The following is a 25,456-nucleotide window of genomic DNA, read 5'->3' as shown; positions in this document are numbered from 1 at the left end:
CCCTAGCCTGGGAACCTCCATATGCCACGGGAGCAGCCCAAGAAATAGCAAAAAAAAAAAAAAAAAAAAAAAAAAAAAAAATTGAAAACCAAATAATTAGGAAGTGAAATTTATACCACATTATCAAAAAACATGAGATACTTAGAAATAAAATTTGGCAAAAGATGCAGAAGACAGGTACATTAAAGCCTACAAAATGTTATTCAGAGAAACCAAAGAAAACTTGATGGAGTGAAATGAAGGGATATAGCTTGTTCATCATTCAGAAGACTCAATATTGTTAGGATGTTATTTCTTCTCAGATATTAATTATTGATTCTACGCAATACCAATTAAAATCCCTGTAGGGTTTTTTTTTTTTTTGGTAGGAATTCAAAAGCTGGTTAAAATTCATACAGAATGCTAAGGACCTAGAATAGTAAGACAACTAGACGAATAAGACTAGTAAGACAACTAGTCTTACTATTCTAGAATAGTAAGACACCTCTGTCTAGAATAGTCTACTAGTCTAGAATAGTGAGACAACTCTGATAAAGAACAGAATTAGAGGGCTGACATTACCTGATTTCAAGAATTATATATGGCTTGAATAATCAAACCAGAACGATGTTGTCAAGATAGGGAAATACGTCAACAGAAGAGAGGGAGTTGAGAAATAAAAAAACACAGTTCTGACAAGGGTACAAGGCCATTGTAGTGGAGGACAATTGGATATCCACATGCAGCAGAATGTTATTGAGTGTCTTTCTCTGTATTTTAAGAGTGTTGATTTTTGTTTTGGCCAACAAGTTACTGGAAGATCATATTGATCCTTTGTCTACTTTTTAAAAAACCTTGTTAGGCAGGTCTAGTGTAGGCCTTACTCTAGGACCAGTTTAGCCCTGCTGCTGACATATGACCCATTAAAGGTCTCTGAATGCCCAGTTTTCAGCAGGGTCTCTCTCCTCAGGCTGACAGGAATGTGATTGTCTCCCAGGCTGTGTAATCTCTAAAATGTGTTAATTTATCATTCCCAGGTAGTTGTTCTTGCCCATCGTGAAGATTCACCCCAGTATAGTGTTCAGATAACAATTCAAGGAGCCCTTTTTATAGATTTCTGGTACCTTTTCTTTACTCCCTCATTCCTGGTGCCTTGCCCTGCAAATTCTGTTCACCCCCAGCCTCCCCAAATTCTAATCTGTGTCTCCTTAGCTCAGCGGAATCACCGTGTTTTGTTTGTGTGATATTCTGAAAAGCCTCCAGACAAGAAGCCGGAGTGACCTTAGAGCTCACTTCAGTGTTTGCCTTCACTCAGGGAAGTCATGGATCCGAACTACCTATTTTCCTGTCTGAATATTGGGGTTTTTGACCCCCATGTATTTTGCCTAATTTTCTAGTTGATTACATTGGGAGGCAAGTCATGACTGGAAGTGAATGTCTTTCACAGCTTAGTTTTCGTTGAAAATTTTTGTGTTCTTTTTAATGTTCTTTTAAATAAATCACATAGTTACAATAGCAAGTACAACTGGCAAAGACTGATCTGGGTGTAGACTATTGATTTTTGCATATAGTTTGGCTGGTGGGAGCAAAATGCTTTGTAGCCTGGGGTGGGGGAAGGTATCCACAGTAGTTGGTTTGTTTTATGTTGGAACTGAATGGAGAGAATCAAAAGCAAAGCAGGAGTTCCCGTCGTGGCTCAGTGGTTAGCGAATCCAACTAGGAACCATGAGGTTGCGGGGCGATCCCTGGCCTTGTCACTGGGTTAAGGATCCAGCGTTGCCGTGAGCTGTGGTGTAGGTTGCAGATGCGGCTCAGATCTGGCTGTGGCTCTGGTGTAGGCTGACGGCTACAGCTCCGATTGGACGGACTCCTAGCCTGGGAACCTCCAGATGCCGTGGGAGCGATCCTAGGAAAGGCAAAAAAAAAAAAAAAAAAAAAAAAAAAAGCAAAGCAGTTAAATTGTGGCCCATTAGGTAATCTGCTGCAGTACCCGATTACCTTTCTAAAGTTTTAGAAGGGGGCAGGTTATTTGGATCAGAACTGGAAAAGCCATCATTAGAGCTATTCTGAAATTCAGGAAAACCAAATGAGTGTTATCTTTAAAAATTGACAGGATTTGATTTATCTAAATGGGGAGTTTCAGTATTTTAGGAGGCACAGTGGAGAAATGATACTTGGTGTACATAACTTGAATAATTATTTCAGTTGTCTTTCCCACCTTAGGAAAATCAAAACTATTGTAAAGATCAAGATCATAGTTCTTTAATTTCATGACAATTATTTTGAACAAAGGAAGAAAATCTAACATTCTCTCTTCTGGTCTTGCTGGAGTTAATTTTTGTATCTTTCTTATATGCTGAGATTTTTCTCTGCATGGTTTTATAAGACATTTTGGTATTATAACATTTGCTGGGGTTTAATAACATCTAATTCTAGATTTAAATAATCTCTTTCATCAGAACTTTTAAGAAAAATAATCTTGGTCTTCTCATATTTGCCCCTTTCCTGAAGTTTAATCAACGTGAACTGCTTATATGATTTATAACTTACTCAAATATTTTCAAACTAAAGACATGTCTCTCTTTCACCTTTTTGATGTAGATACCATTATAGTTGAGTTAATGAATGAAATACTCCTTCATAATATAGTAGACCTCTGTTCCAGAATGTGAACTGGATTCATTCTTGTATTCCTCTTCATTTTCAAATAAAAATGATTAATTTTTTGTTTTCTTTTGTTCATTCTTTCATTTCAGAAAAAAAGAAGATGAATGAATTATCTCTTTCTAAGATTAACCGGAGAAACATTTTTGGAGAGAACTTGCTGTATAAGGCTGCTCTGAACAATGATACTGATCTTGTTCATCACTGTATAAAAAAAGGTGCAGATGTTAATCAACCAAGTCATGCTGGTAGGTTGTGGTTACCACCTATAGTTATCTTGATAGTGATTTGTAGTTTCAGCTGAGTCATCACTGTGAAAGTATGTCACAGTAGGCCTAAAGCAGGTATCAAGCAGAAAGTTTCCAGGCAGTTTTTCTTTTTCTTTCTTTCTTTTTTTTTCAATTTTACTTTATTTATTTATTTATTTTTATGGCTGCACCCAAGGCATATGGAAGTTCCTAGGCCAAGGATAGAATCCAAGCCACAACTGTGACCTACACCACAGCTGCAGCAATGCTGGATCCCTAACACACTGTGCTGGGCCAGGAATTGAACCTGCACCTCCGCAGCAGTCTGAGCCACTTGCAGTTGGATTCCTAGCTCACTGAATCATAGCAGGAACTTCTGTTTAACAGTTTTTTTTTTTTCTTCTCACTTTTTTTTGGGGGGTGGTGGTCTCTTTGCCTTTTCTAGGGCCGCACCTGTAGCACATGGAGATTCTCAGGCCAGGGGTCCAATTGGAGCCGCAGCTGCTGGCCTATGCCACAGCCACAGCAATGCCAGATCTGAGCTACATCCACGACCCACACCACAGCTCACAGCAATGCCAGATCCCCAACCCACTGAGCAAGGCCAGGGATCAAACCTGCAACCTCATGGCTCCCAGTCGGACTCGTCGACCACTGAGCCACGATGGGAACTCCTCTCACTTATTTTTTAACTCAAATTTTATTACATTTGTAGTTGTGCAACAGTCATCACAACCCAATTTTACAGCATTTCTATCCCAAACACCCAGCCCATCGATTACCCCCCCCCCCAGAACCTCTCCCCTTTGGAAACTGTAAGTTTTTCAAAGTCTGTGAGTCAGTATCTGTTCTGCAAAGAAGTTCATTGTATCTTATTTTGTCTTTTTGTCTTTTTAGGGCCGTACTGCAGCATGTGGAGGTTCCCAGGCTAGGGGTTGAATTGGAGCTGTAGCTGCCAGCCTATGTCACTGCTACAGCAACATCAGATCTGAGCCTCGTCTGCTACCTACACCACAGCTCACAGCAACATCAGATCCTTGACCCACTGAGCAAGGCCAGGGATCGAGCTCGCATCCTCATGGATGCTAGTCTGATTTGTTACCTCCTAAGCCACGACGGGAACTCCCTGTATCTTTTTTTTAGATTCCACATATAAGTAATAGTATATGACCTCGGTGTCTCACTATCTGATAATTTCTAGGTCTGTTCATGTTGCTGCAAATGCCATTATTTCATTACTGCCATAATTTCATTACTTTTTATGACTGAGTAATATTCCATTGTGTATATGTACCATATCTTCTTTAGCCACTCCTCTGTTGTTGGACATTTAGGCTGCTTCCATGTCTTGCCTATTGTATATGGTGCTGTAATGAATATTGGAGTATATGTATCCTTTTGAGTCATGGTTTTCTCTGGATAGATGCCCAGGAATGGAATTGCTGGGTCAAATGCTAATTATATTTTTAGTTTTCTGAGGAATCTCCATACTGTTTTCTTCAGTGGTTGTACCAATTTACATTTCCACCAACAGTGTGGGAGGGTTCCCTTTTCTGCACACTCTCTCCAGAATTTATTGTTTATAGACTTTTTGATGATGGCCATTCTGGCTGGTATAAGGTGGTCCTCAGAGTAGTTTTCATTTGCATTTCTCTAATAATTAGTAATGTTGGACATCTTTTCATGTGTTTTTTAGCCATCTTTGTGTCTTCTTTGGAGAACTTTCTGTTTAGATCTTCTGTCCATTTTTTGATGGTATTATTTGTGGTTTTTTTGGTATTAAGCTGCAGAAAGTGTTTATATATTTTGAAGATTAATACCTTGTCAGGTGCTTCATTTGCAAATGTTTTCTCCCAATCTGTGGGTTGTGTCTTCGTTTTTTTAGGTTTTCCTTTGCTGTGTAAAAACTTTTAAGTTTAATTAGCTCCCATTTGTTTTGTTTTGTTTTTATTGTCATTACTCTAGTGGGTGGGTCTGAGAAGATATTGTTGTGGATTATGTCAGAGAGTGTTCGGCATATGGTTTCCTCTAAGAGTTTTATAGTATCCGGTCTTATATTTAGGTCTTTAATCTATTTTGAGTTTATTTTTGTGTATGGTGTTAGGAAGTGTTTTAATTTCATGTTTTACATGTACCTGTCCAGTTTTACCAGCATCGCTTATTGAAGGGTTTGTGTATTCTTGCCTCTTTTGTCATAGATTAGTTGACAGTAAGTGCATGGATTTAATTCTGAGCTTTCTATCCTGTTTCACTGATCTGTATTTCTGTTTTTGTGCCATTACCACACTGTTTTGATGACTGGAGCTTTGTAGTATAGTCTAAAGCCAGGGAGCCTGTTTCCTCCAGCTCTGTTTTTCCTTCTAGGATGGCTTTGGCTATTCTGCCTCTTTTATGCTTCCAAACAAACTTTAAAATATTTTGTTGTAGTTCTGTGAAAAAATGTCCGTGGCAATTTGATAGGGATTGCATTGAATCTGTAGATTGCCTTGGGTACTATATCACTTTGACAATATTGATTCTTCTAGTCCAGGAGTATAGTGTGTCTTTCAATCTGTTTGTGTCAGCTTTGCTTTATTTCATCAGTGTCTTATAGTTTTCAGAGTACAGGTCTTTCATCTCTTTAGGTGGGTTTATTCCTAGGTATTTTATTCTTTTTGATGCAATGATAAATGGGATTATTTCCCTAATTTCTCTTTCTGATCTTCCATTGTTAGTGTATTGAACTGCAGTCGATTTCTATGTTTTAACTTTGCAGCCTGCAACTTTGCCAAATTCATTGATAAGCTCTGATAGTTTTCTGGTAGCATCTTTAGGATTTTCTAGGTATAGTACATGCAATATGCAAAGAGTGGTAGTTTTACTCCTTTTCCAATTTGGATTCCTTTTATTTCTTTTTTCTTCTCTGATTGTTGTGGCTAGGACATCCAAAACTGTGTTGAATCGTAGTGGTGAGAGCGGACATCCTGTCTTATTCCTGATCTTAGTGGGAATTCTTTCAGCTTTTCACCATTGAGAGTGATGTTAGCTGTGGGTTTGTTATACATGGCCTTTATTATGTTGAGGTATGTTCCCTATGCCCACTTTCTGGAGAGTTTTTATCAGGAATGGATATCTCTTCCTCCCTTCTTTCCTAGGACTGGAATTGGAGCTGCAGCTGCTGGCCACAGCCACAACAATGCCAGATCCAAGCCGAGTCTGTGACCTACACCACAGCTCACAGCAATACCGGATCCTTAACTGACTAAGTGAGGTCATGGATTGAATCTGCATCTCATGGATACTAGTCAGGTTTATAATCCACTGAGCCACAACAGGAACTATGAGGCAATTTTCTACTTGTAGTGCTTCACCATCATCTCCCAGGGAAGTGCTAAGATAGGGGAGGGAGACAGGAGAAGAACACTGTATTTTATCTTTAAAGGTTATGCCTGCCTGGGGCCCAGCAGGTGGGCCCTGTGTTATGGCATTACATGAAAGGATGGGGTTAGTAGGGCTGGCCTGCTCTCTTTGTATGGGCATCGTTACTAGGAGACTAAGCTTTTAGTGAAAGAGAGATGAGGTACAAAACTGAAAGAAGCTAATGTTACATTGAGCTTTGAGGAACACTGATGATAAAATGGTAGGTGTACAGCAGGGGCAATGGCCAGGGAAATGGAGAGAACAGACTATGAAGTAGAAAGGGTGGGGAAGAAAGCTCAGAAAGAACAGTCTTTGTGCAAGCCTGGATCTCTGGTACATCTTGCTGCAGGGAGAACCTACCTGACATGTTCACCTGGAAGTAAATGATATCTTTCTTTCTCTTCCTTCCTTTCTTTCTTTCTTTTTTCTTTTTTCTGTCTTTTTGCTATTTCTTTGGGCCGCTCCCACGGTACATGGAGGTTCCCAGGCTAGGGGGTCAAATCAGAGCTGTAGCCACTGGCCTACGCCAGAGCCACAGCAACGTGGGATCCGAGCCGCGTCTGCAGCCTACACCACTGCTCAAGGCAATGCCAGATCGTTAACCCACTGAGCAAGGGCAGGGACCGAACCCGCAACCTCATGGTTCCTAGTCAGATTCGTTAACCACTGCGCCACGATGGGAACTCCTTTTTTCTTTCTTTTTGTGGTCCAGGGCTTTGTTCTTTTTTTAAAAAAAATTTTACTATGGTTGATTTACAATGTTCTGTCAATTTCTGCAGTACAATAAATGACTCACCCATACATATATATATTATTTTTCTCACATTATCTTCCATCATGTTCCATCACAAGTGATTAGATATTTTTCCCTGTGCTATACAGCAGGATCTCATTGCTTATGCACTCCAAATGCATATAGTTTGCATCTGCTATCCCCAGATTCCCAGTGCATCCCACTCCCTCCCCCTTGGCTGAGTCTGCAACCTACACCACAGGTCCGTTCTTCATGTCCATGAGTTTGTTTCTTTTCTGTAGATAGGTTCATTTGTGCCATATGTTAGATTTCAGATATAAGTGATATCATATGGTATTTGTCTTCCTCTTTCTGACTTACTACACTTAGTATGAGAGTCTCTAGTTCCATCTATGTTGCTGCAAATGGCATTATTTTGTCCTTTTTTATGGCTGAGTGGTATTCCATTTCATAGATGTACCACATCTTCTTAATCCATTCATCTCTCAGTGGACATTTAGGTTGTTTCCATGTCTTATTTATTGTGAATAGTGAACCTAGGGATGTATGTATCTTTCTCAGTGAAAGTTTTGTCTGGATATATGCCCAGGAGTGGGATTGCTGGATCAAATGGTAGTTCTCTATTTAGTTTTCTGAGGTACCTCCATACTGTTTTTCATAGTGGTTTTTCCAATTTATATTCCTACCAACAATGTAGGAGGGTTCTCTTTTCTCCATATTCTCTTCAGCATTTGTTCATGGTAGATTTACTAATGTAGGCCATTCTGACCAGTGTGAAGTGGTACCTCATTGTAGTTTTGATTTGCATTTATATGTCCTTTTTGGAGAAATGTCTGTTCAGGTCTTCTGCCCATTCATCAATTGGATTGTTGGCTTTTGTGCTGTTAAGCTATATGAGTTGTTTGTAAATTTTGGACATTAAGCCCTTATCAGTGGCATCATTTTACAAGTATTTTCTCCTATTCTGTAGGTTGTCTTTTTGGTTTTGTTTTTTATGGTTTCCTTTGCTGTGCAATAGCTTGTAAATTTGATTAGATCACAATGGTTTATTTTTGTTTGTATTTTTATTGTCTTGGGAGACTGACCTAAGAAAACATTTGTATGGTTGATGTCAGAGAATGTTTTGTCTACGTTCTCTTATAGGAGTTTGATGGTGTCTTGTCTTATGTTTAAGTTTTTAAGCCATTTTGAGTTTATTTTTGTGCATAGTGTGAGGGTGTGTTCTAGTTTCATTGATTTAATGTAGCTGTCCAGCTTTCCCAGCACCATTTGCTAAAAAGACTATCTTTTTCCCATTTTATGTTCTTGCCTCCCTTGTCAAAGATTAATTGACCATAGGTGTCTGGGTTTATTTCTGTGTTGTCTGTTCTATTCCATTCATCTCTATGTCTGCTTTTGTGCCAGTGCCATGCTGTCTTATTTACTATAGCTTTGTAATATTGTCTGAAGTCTGGGAGAGTTTTGCCTCCTTCTTGGTTTTTGTTCCTCAGGATTGCTTTGTCAGTTCTGGGTCTTTTGTGGTTCCATATACATTTTTGGATTGTTTATTCTAGTTCTGTTTAAAATGTCGTGAGTAATCTGATAGAGATTGCATTGAATCTGTAGATTGCTTTGGGTAGTATGATATTTTAATGATAATTTTCCAATCCAGGAACATGGAATGTCTTTACATCTCTTTGAATCCTCTTCAATTTCCTTGGTTTGTGTTTTACAGTTCTCAGGTTTATTCCTAGGTATTTCATTTTTTGAGGTGTGATTTTAAAAGGTATTTTTATATTCTTTTTCTGATATTTCAATGTCGCTATGGAGAAATGCAACCGATTTCTGAATGTTAATCTTGATTCCTGCTACTTTGCTGAATTCATTGATCAGTTCGAGTAGTTTTTATGTGGAGTCCTTAGGGTTTTCTGTATACAGTATCATGTCATCTGCATAGAGTGAAAATTTTACCTTTTCTTTTCCGGTTTAGATACCTTTTATTTATTTTCTTTGTCTGATGCTGTGGCTAGGACTTCCAATACTATGTTGAATACCACTGGTGAGAGTGGGCATCCTTGTCTTGTTCCACATTTTAGTTGGAAGGCTTTCAGCTTTTCTCCATTGAGTGTTATATTGGGCCATGGATTTGTCATGAATGGCTTTTATTATGTTAAGGTGTGTTCCCTCTATAGAAACTCTGGAAAGAGTTTTTATCATGAATGGATGTTGTATTTTGAAAAATGTTTTCTCTTCATCTATTGAGGTGATTGAACATGTGGTTTTTGACTTTTCTTTTGTTAATGAGGTACATGACAGTTGTTCTGCATATATTGAACCATCCATGTGAACTTGGGATGAATCCCACTTGGTCATGGTATATGATATTTTTTATATGTTGTTGGATTTGGTGGCCAAAAATTTTGTTGAGAATTTTTGTGTCTGTACTCATCAAAGATAGTGGCCTATAGTTTTCTTTTTTTGGTAGTTTCTTTCTGTGGTTTTGGTATTAGGGTGATGGTGTGGCTTCATAGAATTTTGGGGGGAGTCTTCCTTCTTCAACCTTTTAGAAAAGTTTAAGAAAGATGGGTATAAGTTCTTCTTTGTATGTTTGGTAAAATTCCCCTGTGACGTCATCTGCTCCTGGACTTTGGTTTGTAGGGAGAGTTTTTATTACATATTCAATTTCATATCTAGTGACCAGTCTGCTCAATTGATCTGTTTTTTCTTAATTCAATTTTGGTGGGCTATATGTCCCTGGAAAGTTGTCCATTTATTTTAGGTTGTCAAATTTGTTGACATATAATTGTTTGTAGTATTCTCTTATGTTTTTTTATATTTCTGCATTATCTGTTGAGATTTCTCCTTTTTCATTTCTTATTTTGTTTATTTGAGTTCTTTGCCTCATCTTCTTGGTGAATCTAGCCAGAAGTTTGTCAGTTTTGTTTACCCTTTCAAAAAAACAGCTCTTGGTTTTATTGATTTTTTTCCATTATTTTTTTGAATCTCTATTGTATTGATTTCATCTCTGATCTTTGTGATTTCCTTCCTTCTGCTGACTTTAGGTTTTGTTTGTTCTTTTTTCTAATTCTTTTCTAATTTAAGTTGTTCGTTTTAGATTTTTCCTTTTTGAGGAAGACATGTATTTCTATGAAGTTCTAAGCACTGCTTTTGTAGCATCCCATAGATTTTGAATGGTTGTATTTTCATTATCATTTGTCCCAAGGTATTTTTTAATTTCCCTTTTCATTCCTTATTGACCCATTGGTTTTTTAGTAGCATGTTGTTTAGTCTCCATGTATTCAGTTTTTCCTCATTTCTTTTCCTGTGGTTGATTTCTAGTTAAATGCCATTGTGGTCAGAGATGATGCTGGAAATAATTTCTTTATTCTTAAATTTGTTAAAGGTTAGTTTTGTGTCTTGGTATGTGGTCAGTCCTTGAGACTGTTCCATGTGCACTTGAAAAGAATGTATATTCTGATATTTTTTAGTGTAAATGTCATGAAAATGTCAATGAGGTCTAGCTTTTCTGTTGTATCATTTAGGATCTCTGTTCTCTTATTGATTTTCTGTCTAGAGGATCTGTCCATTGATGTGAGTGGGGTGTTGAATTCTCCTACTATTGTGGTATTCTCATCAGTTTCTCCTTTATGTGTGTTAGTATTTTTTTTTTTTTGTATTTGAATGCTCCTGTATTAAGGGCATATGTATTGACTAGTGTCATATCCTCTTGAGTCAATCCTTCTATCATTAAATAGTGTCCTTTTTTGTCTTTCTTTATGACCTTCATTTTGAAATCCATTTTGTCTAATATGAGTTTTACAACTCCTGCTTTCCCATCTTTTCCATTCACATGAAATATCTTTTTCCATCCCCTCACTTTCAATTTATATGTGTCCTTTGCCCTAAGGTAAGTCTCTTATAGGCAACATATTTTAGCATCTTGTTTTTTTAATCCAGTCTGCCACTCTTTGTCTTTTGATTGGAACATTCAGTCCATTGATTTTTTAAGGTAATTATTGATAAATATATACTTACTGCCATTTTAAACCCTGTTTTCCAGTTGATTCTATGTTTCTCTTTTGTTCCTTCTCCCTCTCTCTTTTTTTTTTTTTTTTTTTTTTTTGGTTGAATGATTTCCTTTTATTTTGTGCTTGGGTCCTCATTCTTTTAGTTTTTGTGACTGTATTGTTTGGTTCTGATTTGTAGTTGCCCTGTTTTCCAAGTATGTTAACTCTTGCTTGCTTTAGCCTAATAGTCATATGAGCTCAAACAAATTACAGAAAAAGAGTCTCGATATGAAAATCTAGAAAATGTGGGTACTTTCCTTACCCACATTATGATTTTGTTGTCCTTTTTTAACATCTTCATGCTTGTCATTTTGCTGTTCCTTGTGTTTATCATTGCTTTTATAATAGTTTTTTTTTTTCCTTTCAGATCTGTATACTGGCTTACTTACTTTCCAAATGTGATTTCCTTTATCCCATTTCTTCTTACTTCTTTTTTATTTAGTGGATCCCTTTCAGTATTTCTTGTAAATTGGTTTAGTATTGCTGTACTCTTTAAGTTTTTGTTTGTTGGAGAAATTCTTTACTTATTTTTTTTAATTTTTTTTCTTTTATTTTTTTATTTTTCTCCTTCTATTTTAAATTATATTCTTGCTGGGTATAGTATTCTAGGTTGCAAATTTTTCCCTTTTAGAATTTTGAATATATCTTTCCATTCTCTTCTGGACTGTAGTGTTTCTGTAGAGAAATCAACTGATAGCCCTGGGAGTTCCCTTATAATTAACGCTTTGGTTTTCTCTTGCTACCTTTAGAAACTTCTCTTTAACTTTTGCCATTTTTATGATAATATGTCTAGGTGTTGGTCACTTTGGATTCACCTTGTTTGGGGCTGTCTGTGATTTCTGTATTTTGATATCCATTTGCTTTAGATTTGGAAAGTTTTCAGCTATAATTTCTTCATATTTATTTTCAATCCCCTTTTCTTTGTCTTCTCCTTCTTCAATCCCTGTTATGCATAGATTGGCTTGCTTTATATTATCCCATAGATCTTTTATATTGCTTTCATTTTTTTTATTTGGTTTTCTGTCTGCTGTTCTGATTGGATGATTTCCATTATTCTATTCTCCAAGTCACTAATTAGTTCCTCTGCATTATTCATTCTGCTCTTCAGTGCCTTTAACTCTATTTGCATCTCTACAAATGAATTTTCTAATTTTTCTTGGCTCCTCTTTATATTTATGGTCTAGTTTGTTTCTAAAGTAATCTGCATTACTGTTCATATCTACTCTTAATTACTTCACATTCTCCCTTGATTCCTTCAGTATTTTCACTATCTCCTTTTTGAAGTCAGTGTCTGTTAGACTGCAGAGGTCTGTTTCATTGTTTGCTCCTTCAGATGACTTATCCTGTTCTTTTAACTGGGAATGGTTCCTGAGCCTCTTCATTTTGCTAATATTTTTCTTATCCTGGGAGTTTAGGGAAACCAATTACTGTAGTGTTGTAGGGTTGTTTATATGTGAGAACGACCCTGGGTATATTGTGAGGGTTTACTTATTTTTTTTTTATTTTATTTTTTTTGCCCTGAGGGTTTGGATGCTTGCTATCTCTTTCCTCAGTGTGGGCAGGCTGTCATGCCCTTGATAGGGTGCTGTATGTGCTTCCAGGAAGATGGAGGCTAAGGATATGGCCAGTAGCTAGTGCCTCGTTGCTGGGCCCTTGACAGTAACAAGGACCTATGGTAAGATGGCACAGGTGGTCCTGTTGAAGGGCCCTGGGATGTGACAGTGAGCCTCAGGCAGGTTTAGGTGGTAGTTGGAGCATTTGGCAGTGGCTACAGCAGGGCTTGTGCATTCTCAGGGGAGTGTGCCAACAGTGGGTGGTGCTCAGTTGCAGTGCCCTCCTCTCTGCCAACCTCTGAGGTGACTGGGGCTCAGCTGTGCCTGTTCATGGACCTCTAGTGGTGGCAGACAACACCCACCTCTGGAGTCAGAGGTAACTGTAGTGGTTTGCCCCCTCCACCTGTAGGCCACGCAAGAACTACCCTGTCGTGCTTAGCCCACGCAGGAGGCACCACCACCTGTAGCTGGTGCAAGAGGGCCTGTCACCTGTAGCCCATGCAGTAGGCACCTTGAAGCCCATAGCCCTGCCCTCTGAGAGTCCATGCATGGGCAGAGAAAGATATTCCTATGGAGGTCCACCCCTCCTCCTCTTGCCCTCCCCAGCAGTGGTGACCTGCGTCTTCTAGGGCCAGATCTCCTCCCTGGTTCCCTCAGCTGTGGCACTCACTCCCTATCCCTTGGCACACCACTCCCTAGCTCCCTCAGGCTGTCTCCACATGGCCAACCCTGGTCCCCTCCCCAGAATTGACCTCTGGAGCTTGAGCCTCAGTGCCCAGTCCCCACCTGAGCCTTTCAGGCTTTGGGTATCCAGGGGCAGTGGTACCCATGGTCTTTGTGGCTCTCTCTCTCTGCTTTGCCCTTCTCAGTCCAGCTGCTGAGCTTTTCTCTGAGGCTTGGAAGTCCCTCCATCTCGGCTGATCTCCCTCTCGGTTAGGCTTCCCAGGTTGTGGGTTCCTTTCTTCTTTCACTGCTCCCTCTCAGAAGTGCTGATCCTGTCCTGATTCCTTTCTCTCTCTATTTTTTTTTTCCTTTTCTTCTACCCAGTTATGTGGAGGGTTTCTTGCCCTTTTTGGAGGTTTAAGTTCTTCTGCCAGCATTCAGTAGATGTTCTGTGTGAATTGTTCTATGTGTGGGTATTTTGTGTGTGTGTGTTTATGGGAGAAGTTGAGAGCCATGTCTTACTCCTCCACCATCTTGATCTTCTTCAAAAATGATTTCTTCAAGGCACTTAAGTACAGTCCATGGACTATTGTTGCTGCAGATGGCATTATTTCATTCTTTTTTTTTTGGCTGAGTAATATTCCATTGTGTGTGTATATATATATATATCCAATCCTCTGTTGATGGGCATTTAGGTTGCTTCTATGTCTTGGCTATTGTAAATAGTGCTTCAGTGAACATTGAGGTCCATGTATCTTTTTGAATTATGGGTTTTTTTTTTTCAGGTATATGCCCAGGAATGGGATTGCTGGGTTATACGGAAGCTCTAGTTTTAGTTTTTTTAAGGAACCTCCATATGGTTCTCCATCATGATTGTACCAATTTACATACATGTTCAGTTCAGTTTATCAGTCCTAACCTGTTTCTTTTCATTATCGTTTTCCTTTTCTGTGCCATCATTAACATTCTCGGTTGCTCATCCCTGCTTACCTTTGGCCAGGTAATGTACACCTTCTTCTCACTGCCCCAGATCCTTCTGTGACCTTCATGAATTTCTTTCATCCTTAAAACTGTTAACTGTTCATCACTGGGTCATCCTTGCTTATTACTTCAGTCTTACTTAAAGTAACATTCATGTTCAACTTCCCTCCCCAAGACCCCATCATTTACTCTGAATTAACTCACATTCACTTCATCTTCTTTGGGAATTTTCTACAGAAAATTTAATACATGAGACTGGCTTTTCCTTGGAAACCAGATAATTGCTTTATATTTACCTTGTCTTTTAGTCATTCTGAGCTCAGGGAAAACAAACATCTTTTTTTTCTGGTTATTTTCTCATTTCTATAGCAACCATTTCTGTCCCCTTTAAGAAACTAATTATCACAGTTGAAGCAAACTTAAATAAGGAAAGGAAGTTTGCTAGGAGGAAAATCATTATCATTTCAATGTTAATAACTTTTGGATTTCTGATAACTTCATTTTTTATCCCACTAAACCTAGACCTGTGGCAGATAATTAAGTTAACCAGTGTACACATCAGTAAGAAAATTTCTACTCATCTACAGGTCCCAAACCTAAATAGCAATGAGTTCACACTTTTTATTTTATCACAAACAGTGCTTTGGGGAAAGAGAGATTTTTAACATTTTGGCTGTGCCCACGATGTGTAGAAGTTCCTGGCCCAGTGATCAAGCCCATGCCACAGCAGCAACCCAAGCTGCTGCAGTGACAATGCCAGATTCTTAACCTGCTGCACCACAAGAGAACTCCTGTTATTTTTTTAAAACAAATAGGTAGTTCTTAAATTTTTATGTCCCAAAAGTTCACATGTGAGCTGTTTATTTGAAAAATTTTTATGAAATTATGAAAAATTTCAAACATACAGAAGAGTTGAAAGAATTGAACAGTAAACATCCATATACATAATTCCTAGATTCTGTACATTTGTTTTTATAATATTCTTATTGTAAAGGGAAAACACTCATGTGTTTCTCCTCTTCTCAACTCACAACACTTCTAGCCTGGGTATGTGGGTTTTCTACACATCAAACAAATCTTGACACCAGCTGAGTGTACTGCAATTCAGTTCAATTCTGACATTAACCAGTGTTCATGTACACGCCTCAGATTAAGAACTCAGGCCCATGAGGCTGACCCCCACTTCAGATGCCAATCGCAAGAAGTCACCATGTTACCCACAACTTCCATTCGACTTGGCTCCGCATTAGAGGTTACCATGACCTCTTTCTTGGATTTTATCATTTCCTCAAACAGCTCATGGAACTCAGGGAGACACTTAATTATGTTTACCAGTTTATTATATAATAAAGAATATGTAAAGGAGACAAATGAAAAGCCAGATAAAGAAGATATAAGTGAGGTCAGGAAGGGTCCGAAACAGGAAATTCTGTCCCCATGGGATTGGGATGTGTTACCCTTCCAGCATGCAGATATGTTCATCGACCTGGTTAAATTCTCCAAACCTCATATTTTTGGGATTTTTATGGAGACTTCATCACATAGGCATGATTGATTATTAAATCCATTTCCAGCCCCTCTCTCCTTTCTGGGGTTTGGAGGAAGATCCGAAAGTTCTAGCTTCCAGTTATAACTTGGTCTTTCTGGTGACCAGCCTCATCTGTGAACCCTCCAAAATTTGTCTCATTAGAACAAAAGACACTTCTATCACCCAGGAAAGTCCAAGGGATTTTAGAAACTCTGAGACAGATTCTCTTGTTGTTCAGGAAATTATAAAGGTCTTGAGATTTTTTTTTTTTCTTATTCTTTCTTTCTTTTTTTTTTTCTTTTCGTCTTTTTGCCATTTCTTGGGCCGCTCCCGTGGCATATGGAAGTTCCCAGGCTGGGGGTCGAATTGGAGCTGTAGCCACCAGCCTACATCAGAGCCACAGCAACGCAGGATCCAAACTACATCTGCAACCTACACCACAGCTCACGGCAACACCAGATCCTTAACTCACGATCAGGGCCAGGGATCAAACCCGCCACCTCATGGTTCCAAGTTGGATTTGTTAACCACTGAGCCATGACGGGAACTCCAGTGAAGGTCTTGAGAATTATGTATCAGTAACTAGGGTCAGAGACTAAGAATATAAGAACAAAAGATTCTCCTGCCACCCCTGTTTAAAAGGGTATTATGACTCTTTGTTAAGATCAGGAGGCAAAGGCCAGTATATATATTTTTTATTTTTTAAAATTAGTCTTTTGGGAGTTCCACGGTGGATGGAGGATTAAGGATCCAGCATTGTCACTGCTGCATCTTGGGTCACTGCTCTGGTGAGGGTTTGATTCCTGTCCCAGGTACTTCTGAATGTTGTAGGCACAGCCAAAAAAAAATGTATTCTTTCAACTCTAACATGGCTTTCCCAAATGTTTTTTCTTTCTTTATTATTTTTAAAAATGAAGCATAGTTGATTTATAACATTATATTAGTTTCAGGTGTACAACATAGTGATTAAGTATTTTTATATGTTATACTCCATTTGAATTTATTGCAAAATAATGGCTGTGTTTCCCTGTTTTGTACAGTATATCCTTATTGGTTATTTGTTTTGTACATAGTAGATTGTGTTTCTTAATTCCCTATGTCTTTCTTGCTCCCCCACCCCCCGCCCCACTTTCCTCTATCCACTGGTAGTCATTAGATTTTTCTCTATATGTTTAAGTCTGTTTATATTTTGTAAAATTCATTTTTTTTTTAGATTCCACACGTAAGTAATAACATATAGTATTTTTCTCTCTCCGTCATAGTTCCCTCAGCATAGTACTCTCTAGGTCCATTCATGTTGTTGCAAATGGCAGATCTCATTATTTTTTTATGGCTAAGTAATATTTCTGTGTGTGTGTGTATACACCACATCTTTTTCTGTTCCTCATTGATGGGCCCTTAGGTTGCTTCCCTGTCTTGGCTATTTCTAAATAATGCTGTTATGCATTGAGGCTCACGTGTCTTTTTGATTTAGTGTGTTATTTTTTTCAGATCCAAGCCCAGCAGTACAATTGCTGAATTATAAGGTAGTTTTCTTTTGGTTTTTGAGGAGCCTCCATACTATTTTCCGTAGTGGCAGCTCCACTTTTCCTTCCTACCAACAGTGTTCAAGAGTTATCTTTTCTCTGTTATCTGCAGACTTTTTGATAATAACCATTTGGCAGGTGCAAGGTGATGTCTTATTGTGGTTTTGATTTACATTTCTCTGATGATTACTGATCTTATCATATGCCTGTTAGCTATCTATATCTTCCATGGAAAATTTTCTATTTAGGTCTTCTCATTTTTAAGAAATTTGGGTTGTTAGTTCTTTTGATATTGAGTTGTATGAGCCATTTATATATTTTGGATATTAACCTCTTATTAATATTGTTTGCAAATATTTTCTCCCATTCAGTAGGTCTTTTCATTTTGTCTGTGATTTCCTTTGCTTTGCAAAAGCTTTTCAGTTTAATTAGGTTGCATTCATTTATTTTTACTTTTGTTTCATCAACTTAAGAGACAGGTCCAAAAATAATATTGCTATTATTTACGTCAAAGAGTGTTCTGCCTGTGTTTTCTTGCAGTAGTTTTATGGTTTCTGGTCTTATATTTATGCCTTTAATCCATTTTGAGGTTATTTTCATACATGGCATGATAAAATGTTCTAAGTTTATTCTTTTTTCTTTGCCTTTTTTTTTTTTTTTTTTTTTTTGGTCTTTTTCTAGGGCCATACTCATGGCATATGGAGATTCCCAGGCTAGGGGTCTAATAGGAGCAGTAGCTACTGGCCTATGCCAGAGCCACAGCAACATAGGATCCGAGCCACGTCTGCAACCTACACCACAGCTCACAGCAATGCCAGATCCTTAACCCACTGAGTGAGGCTGGGATCGAACCTGCAACCTCATGGTTCTTAGTCAGATTCATTAACCACTGAGCCACAACAGGAACTCCCAAGTTTATTCTTTTCCATGTAGCTGTCCAGTTTTCCCAGTACCATTTATTGACGAGACTAGACTATATGCTTGCCTCCTTGTTTATTTTTTTTTAATTTTTTTTATTTTTTTGGTCTTTTTGCTATTTCTTGGGCCGCTCATGTGGCATATGGAGGTTCCCAGGCTAGGGGTCGAATCGGAGCTGCAGCCACCAGCCTACGCCAGAGCCACAGCAACGCTGGATCCGAGCCATGTCTGCAACCTACACCACAGCTCACGGCAACGCCGGATCGTTAACCCACTGAGCAAGGGCAGGGACCGAACCCGCAACCTCATGGTTCCTAGTCGGATTCGTTAACCACTGTGCCACGACGGGAACTCCTGCCTCCTTGTTTATAGATTAACTGAACATAAGGTTGTCAGTTTATTTCTGGGCTCTATATTCTGTTCCTTTGATCTGTATGTCTTTTTGTGACATTACCATGATGTTTTGATTATTTTAGCTTTGTAATAAAGTTTGAAGTCAGAGTAAGTGATAATTCCAGATATATTCTTATTTCTCAAGATTGCTTTGGCAATTCAGGGACTTTTCTGATTCCATATAAATTTTAGGATTATTTGTTCTTGATCTGTGGAAAATGTTGTTGATATTTTCAGAGGGATTGCATTAGATCTGTAGATTGCTTTGGATGGTATGGACATTTTAACAATATTAATTCTCCCAGTCCAAAAATACAGTATATCTTTCCTTTTCTTTGTAGCACCTTCAGTTTCCTTCATAGGTGTTTTAGAGTTTTCAGAGTATAGGTCTTTCACCTCCTTGGTTAAGTTTATTCCTAGGTATTTTATTTTTTTTTCTGAGATTCTAAGTGGGATTTCTTTTTCTTTTTTTCTTTTTCTTTCTTTTTTGCTGTCTCTTTCTGATTCATTATTAATGTACAGGAAAGCAACACATATCTTTACATTAATATTGTATCATGCAACTTTCCTGAATTCATTCACTGTTCTAATAGGTTTTTTTTAAAACACTTCAACATTTTCTCTGTGTAGTATCATGTCATCTGTAAGTAGTGACAGGTTTACATCTATCCTTCCAATTTGGGTGCCTTTTATATCTTTTTATTGATTGATTTATGTGGCTAGAACTTCCAATGCTATTAAATAAAAGTGTTGAGAGTGGGGCATCATTGTCTCATTCCTGATTTGGAAAAGCTTTCAGGTTTTCACTATTGAGTATGATTTTGGCTGCAAGTTTGTCATAAATGAACTTTATTATGTTGAAATATGTTCCTTCTATATCAACTTTGAGGAGAATTTTTATCATGAGTGGATGTTGAATTTGTCAGATGCTTTTTCTGTCTATTTAGATGATCATGTGATTTTTATCCTTTTGTTAATGTGGTGTATCACATTGATTAGTTTGTGAATATTGAATCATCCTCACATCCCTGGAATAAATCTCACTTGGTCATGGTGTAGCATTCTATAAAAAGCATCCTTTTTATATATTGTTAAATTCTATTTCATAATATTTTGTCTAGGATTTTTGCATATATATTCATTGATATATTGGTCATTTTCTTTTTTGTAGTGACTTTAACTGGTTTTGATATTAGGGTATAATGGTGATCTTGTATCATCCTCACTTTTTTGCAGTAGTTTGAGAAGGGTGGATATTAACTTGATGTGTTTTGTAGCATTCCCCTGTGAAGTTATCTAGTCCTGGACTTCTGTTTGCTGGGAGGTTTTTTTTTTTTTTTTCAATTATAAATTATATTTCATTACTAGCGATCCATCTGTTCGGATTATCTCTTTCTTCCTGATTCAGTTTTAGAAGTATGTATGTTTCTAGAAATGTGTCCATTTTTTCTAGGTTGTCCAATTGGTTGGCATATAACTGTTTGTAGTATTCTTTTATGGTTTTTTGTTTCTTTTTGTTATTGGTTGTTACTTCTCCATTTTCATTTATTATTTTATTTATTTGGGCCCTCTCTCTTTTCTTCTTGATGAGCCTGGCTAAAGGTTTACCAATTTTGTTTAATTAATTAATTAATTAATTTATTATCTTTTTGCCTTTTCTGGGACCGCTCCTGCGGCATATGGAGGTTCCCAGGCTAGGGATCAAATCGGAGCCATAGCCGCTGGCCTACGCCAGAGCCACAGCAATGCGGATCCAAGCTGCATCTGCAGCCTACACCACAGCTCACGGCAATGCCAGATCCTTAACCCACTGAGCGAGGCCAGGGATCAAACCTGCAACCTTATGGTTCCTAGTCGGATTCGTTAACCACTGAGCCATGATGGGAACTCCTCAATTTTGTTTATTTTGTCAGAAAACCAGGTCTTGGTTTCATTGATCTTTTCTATTTTTTGGTCTGTAATTTATTTCCTCTCTGATCTTTATTATTTTCTTCCTTCTGCTGACGTTGTGATTTTTTTTAAATTTTTTTCTAATTCTTGTAGGTGGAAGATTAGGTTGTTTATTTGAGATTTTCTTGTTTCTTGAAGTAGGTCTCTACAGCTGTAAACTTCCCTCTTAAAATTGCTTTTGCTGCATCCCATAGACTTTGGACCATTGTGTTTCCATTTCTATTTGTCTTGAGGTATTTTCTGATTTCTTCTTTGATTTCTTCATTGACCCATTGGTTTTGTTTAGTAGCATGTTGATTAATCTCTCATGTTTATACTTTTCCCATTTTTCTTCCTGTAATTGATTTCTAGTTTCATACCATCGTGGTTGGGAAAATGGTTGATACAATTCCTATCCTCATAAATTTGCTGAGACTTGTTCTGTGCTCTAGTATGTGATCTATCTTGGAGAATGTTCCATGTGTATTTGAAGAGAATATTCTGCTGGGTTTGTATGGAGTATCTTATAGATATCTATTAAGTCCAACCGGTCTGTTGTGTCATTGAACACCACTGTTGTCTTACTGATTTTCTGTCTGTATGGTCTGTCCATTCAAGTAAGTGGGATGTTAGAGTCCCATATTGTATTATCAGTTTCTTCCTTTGTCTCTTAATATTTGCTTCACATATTTAAATACTCCTATATTAGATGGATATATGTTAATGAATATAATATCCCCTTCTTGTATTTATCCCTTTATCATTTTATAATACACTTCCTTTTCTTTTGTTATAGACATTGTTTTAACATCTATGTTTGTCTGATATGACTATTGCAACCCCCACTTTCTTGGCATTTCCATGCATAGAAATATCTTTTTCTATCATCGCACTTTCAGTTCTGTGTATCTTCATTTCTGAAGTAAGTCTCCTGTAAGTAGCTTATAGATGGGTCTTGTTTTTTTAATCCATTCAGCTACCCTATGTGTTTTGACTGGAGCATTTAGTACTTTGATGTTTAAAATATTTATTTATTTATTTATTTATTTGATCACACCCATGGCATATGGAAGTTCCTGGGCCAGGGATCAAACCCACACCACACCAGCATCCTAAGCCACTGCAGTAACAACACCATATCCTTAACTTGCTGTGCCACAAGAGAACTCTGTTTAATTTTTGAGGGAGTTCCTGTTGTGGCTCAGCAGAAATGAATCCAACTAGGATCCATGAGGATGCAGATTCAATCCCTGGCCTTGCTCAGTGGGTTAAGGATTTGGCATTGCCATGAGCTGTGGTATAGGTCACAGATGCAGCTCAGATCTGGCATTGCTGTGGCTGTGGTGTAGGCTGACAGTCGTAGCCCCCATTTGACCCCTAGCCTGGGAACTTCCATACGCTGTGGATGTGGCCCTAAAAGCAAAAATTAAAATAAGATAAAGTAATTTTTTACAGATATGAATTTATTGCCATTTTATTACTTGTTTTACAGTTGTTTTCATAGTTCTTTCCTGTTCTTTTCTTCTTTTAGTTTCTGCTCTTGTAGTTTGATGATGTCCTTTAGTGGTATGTTTGTGTTCATTTAGTTTTGATATATCTCTCATAGGTTTTTTTTTTTAGTCTTTTTAGGGTGCACCCGTGGCATATGGAGATTCCCAGGCTAGGGTTGAATCAGAGCTGAAGCCACTGGCCTACGCCACAGCCACAGCAATGCCAGATCCTAGCCACGTATGCAACCTACACCACGGCTCATGGCAATACCAGATCCTTAACCCACTGAGTGAGGCCAGGGATTGAACCTGTGTCCTCATGGATACTAATCAGATTCATTTCCACCGAGCTACAACAGACCTCCTCATAGGTTTTTGACTTGTGCTTACCATGGGTTCGTATATGTTGACCAGTAACTATATCCATATGTTTTAAACATGTAGTCCTTAAATTGAAACATATTCCAAGAGCTACATTTTTTTCCCTCCTCCATATTTTGTTTTTGATATCATATTTTAAATCTTCATGTTTATTATTTTACTGATTATTAAAGTTTTACTTAGTTTTATAATTTTTTGTCTTTTAATTTCCATACTAGTTTATTTAACTGGTTGATCCTCAGTCTTTGCTGAGTATTTATTTGCCCTTATTATTGCAATATTTTTTCTTTTCTATAGATACTTATTCCTTGTTATTCCCTTTTCTTTTCCACTTAGAGAAGACTCTTCAACATTTCGTGAAGGTTGGTTAAGTATTGATGAACTCTCCTTCATCTCTCCTTCCATTCTAAATGGTAGTCTCGCTACTCTAAATGGCTAGAGTATCCTAGGTTGCAGGTTTTAACACTTTTGGCACTTTAAATTTATCATGCAACTTCTTTCTGGCCTGCAAAATTTCTTCAGAAAAATCACCTGATAGTCTCATGGGAATACCTTTATATGACTCTTCGTTTTTCTCTTGCTACCTCTAGAGTTCTCTCTATATCTTTTAACTTTTGCCATTTTAATTATGATATGTCTTGTTGTGAATCTGTTTGGGTTCATCTTGTTTGGAACCATCTGTGCTTCCTATACTTGGATATCTTTTTCCTTTTTCAGCCATAATTATATTAAATACATTTTTGGCCCTCTTCCTCTCTCTCTTCTCATTCTGGGACCCTCAATAATATGAATGTTTGTGTGCTTGATGTTATCCCATAGATCCCTTAAACTGTTCTCATTTAAAAAAAAAAAATCTCTTTTCCTTTCCCCTGTTCTGTTTGTGTGATTGCCATTATTCTGTCTTCCAGGTCACTTATGAATTCTTCTAATTCACCTAGTCTGCCGTCATTTCTTCTAGTGTGTTTTTCATTTCACTTACTGTGTTCTTCAGTTCTGATTCTTTTTTATATTTTCTAGTACCTTGTGGAAATTCTCCTTGGTTTTTTTTTTTCCTTAATTCAGTTAGCATTTTTATTAATGCTTTGAATCCCTTATCTGGTAAATTGTTTCTGTTTCATCATTTGTTTTTTTCAGTGGTTTTCTCTGGCTCTTTCAATTGAAAAAATTCCTCCATCTTCTCATTTTACTAACTTTCTCTGTTTGTATGAAATTAGTTGAAGTAGTTACCTGTGCAGTCTTGAAGGGGTGTCCTTGTGTGGGAGCATCACTATACAGTCTGTGTATACCTGGTGGCTTTTGTGGGAGAGTTGGATTTTATATGAGCACAAGTCACATCTTTTTTCAGGAGGTGCTGGCAGCCATCACCTTGGTTGGAGGGGAGGTGGGACTGGATGGAGGAGCTGGGGCCAGCTCTAGGTGTGAGTCAAAGCTTCTTCTGTGTTCACTGGCCATCAACACCTTGTTGGAGGTGGGGGGAGACAAATCCCAGTCTGCTTGAGCAGCAGCCCCAAGGTTTGGGTCCAAGCTGACTTAGTTCCCTTGATGTATGAGGCCTCCTGCCTACTAGCACTAGCACTCTTGCCCCACAGGGCAGCCACACTGGAGCAAGAAGAATGGGTGTGGATGCTTGCCTATGTAGGCACCAGCAACTGGCTGGCCCTCCTCTTTTCAGATGCTGCTTCTAGTTTGAGCCTCCTCAGTTTCTGATGGACAAAGTCTTTCCTCGGTCCTGGCAGCTCTTGCTCCAGTGTGTAGCTGGGGCATGAGGTGAATTTGGCTGAAGCATTTGTTCGCCTTAGGCCAGGGTCACTTTGGAGTGGTCATGGGAAACCAGTCAGCTACCCATGTGTTCTAATCCACACTCTCTCCCCTGTCTTGAGAACAGGCAAGTATTTGTGTGCTCCTCACAAGCAGAGTCTCATTAGTCCCACCAGCCCTCCACACAGCCAAGGGAGCTCATCTTCCCTTTGTCAGCCACTTGAGGGCTAAGGCACTCATTATGTGGCTGATCCACTCACTCCTCAGGAAGGGTCTCTCCCATGTCATCTCCCTTTACTTCTAAGTCCCCTCCCAGAGGCACAGGTCCTAACCTGATCACTCCTCTTGTCTTCCTCCTGGTTCTGTGTGGATCTTTCTTACAGCCTTGCTTGTACAGGAGTCTTTCCGCCAGTCTCTGGTTAGTTTTCATTTAGAATTGTTGCACATGTAGATGGCCTTTGGATGTATTTGTGAGGAAAGGTGAGTTCCACATCCTCCTACTCTGCCATCTTGATCCGAGATATCTATATTTTTAATTTCATACCTATCCATCTAAAATCTATTTCTCAGTCCACATTTATGTTGATGCATTTCAAAGAAAATTGTACACAGTACATTTTACCACTAAACACCTCAGCCTGGATATCTTAACTAGAGTTCAATAGTTTTTTTTTTTAAGGTAAAATTTTCGTGCAGTGAAATGTCAAGTCTTAAACGTGCCATTTGATAAGTTTTAACAAATACATTCATATTTTTAACCCAAATCTCTATCAAGAGATAGAACATTACTCTCATTCCAAAGAGTTCCCTCACGCCTGTTCCCAGTCCTTCCCAACCTCCCTGTCTAAAAGCCACTGCTGTTCTGATATTTTTCACCATAGATTAATTAGTTTTGCCCCTTCAATATTTTGCCATTGAGCATGGTGGTAGCTGTAGGGTTTTGTAGCTCCTTTTCATCAGATTGAGAAATCTATCCCTAATTTTCTGAGAATTTTTATCAGGAATGAAAACTTGGTTATGATATCCTTTTTTATATATTGCTAGATTTGATTTGTTAATATTTTATTAAGAATTTTTACATTTTTATTCATGAGTAATATCAGTCTGTAATTTTCTATTTATTGTAATTCTTTATCTTGATATCAGGATTAGCTAATGTTTTGTTAAGGATTTTTTTTTTGTACCTATGTTCATTAGGAATATTGGTCTACAGTTTTCTTATAATGTGTGGTTTTGGTATCAAGAT

The 25,456-nt window shown here is 38.0% G+C and overlaps 1 protein-coding gene across 1 annotated transcript in view; it reads left to right on the top strand.

Annotated features, from left to right (window-relative positions):
* Positions 1-25,456, top strand: part of ANKRD31 (ankyrin repeat domain 31) — a 172,461-nt gene that overhangs the window by 53,681 nt on the left and 93,324 nt on the right. The window contains 1 exon segment of the mRNA XM_021084452.1: positions 2,736-2,891. Coding sequence (XP_020940111.1) covers positions 2,736-2,891 — 156 coding nt within the window.

Source organism: Sus scrofa, chromosome 2 (assembly GCF_000003025.6).
Source record: "Sus scrofa isolate TJ Tabasco breed Duroc chromosome 2, Sscrofa11.1, whole genome shotgun sequence".
Taxonomy (NCBI): domain Eukaryota; kingdom Metazoa; phylum Chordata; class Mammalia; order Artiodactyla; family Suidae; genus Sus; species Sus scrofa.
Note: the sequence above shows the minus strand (reverse complement) of the source record. Positions and strands in the feature narration are given on the sequence as shown.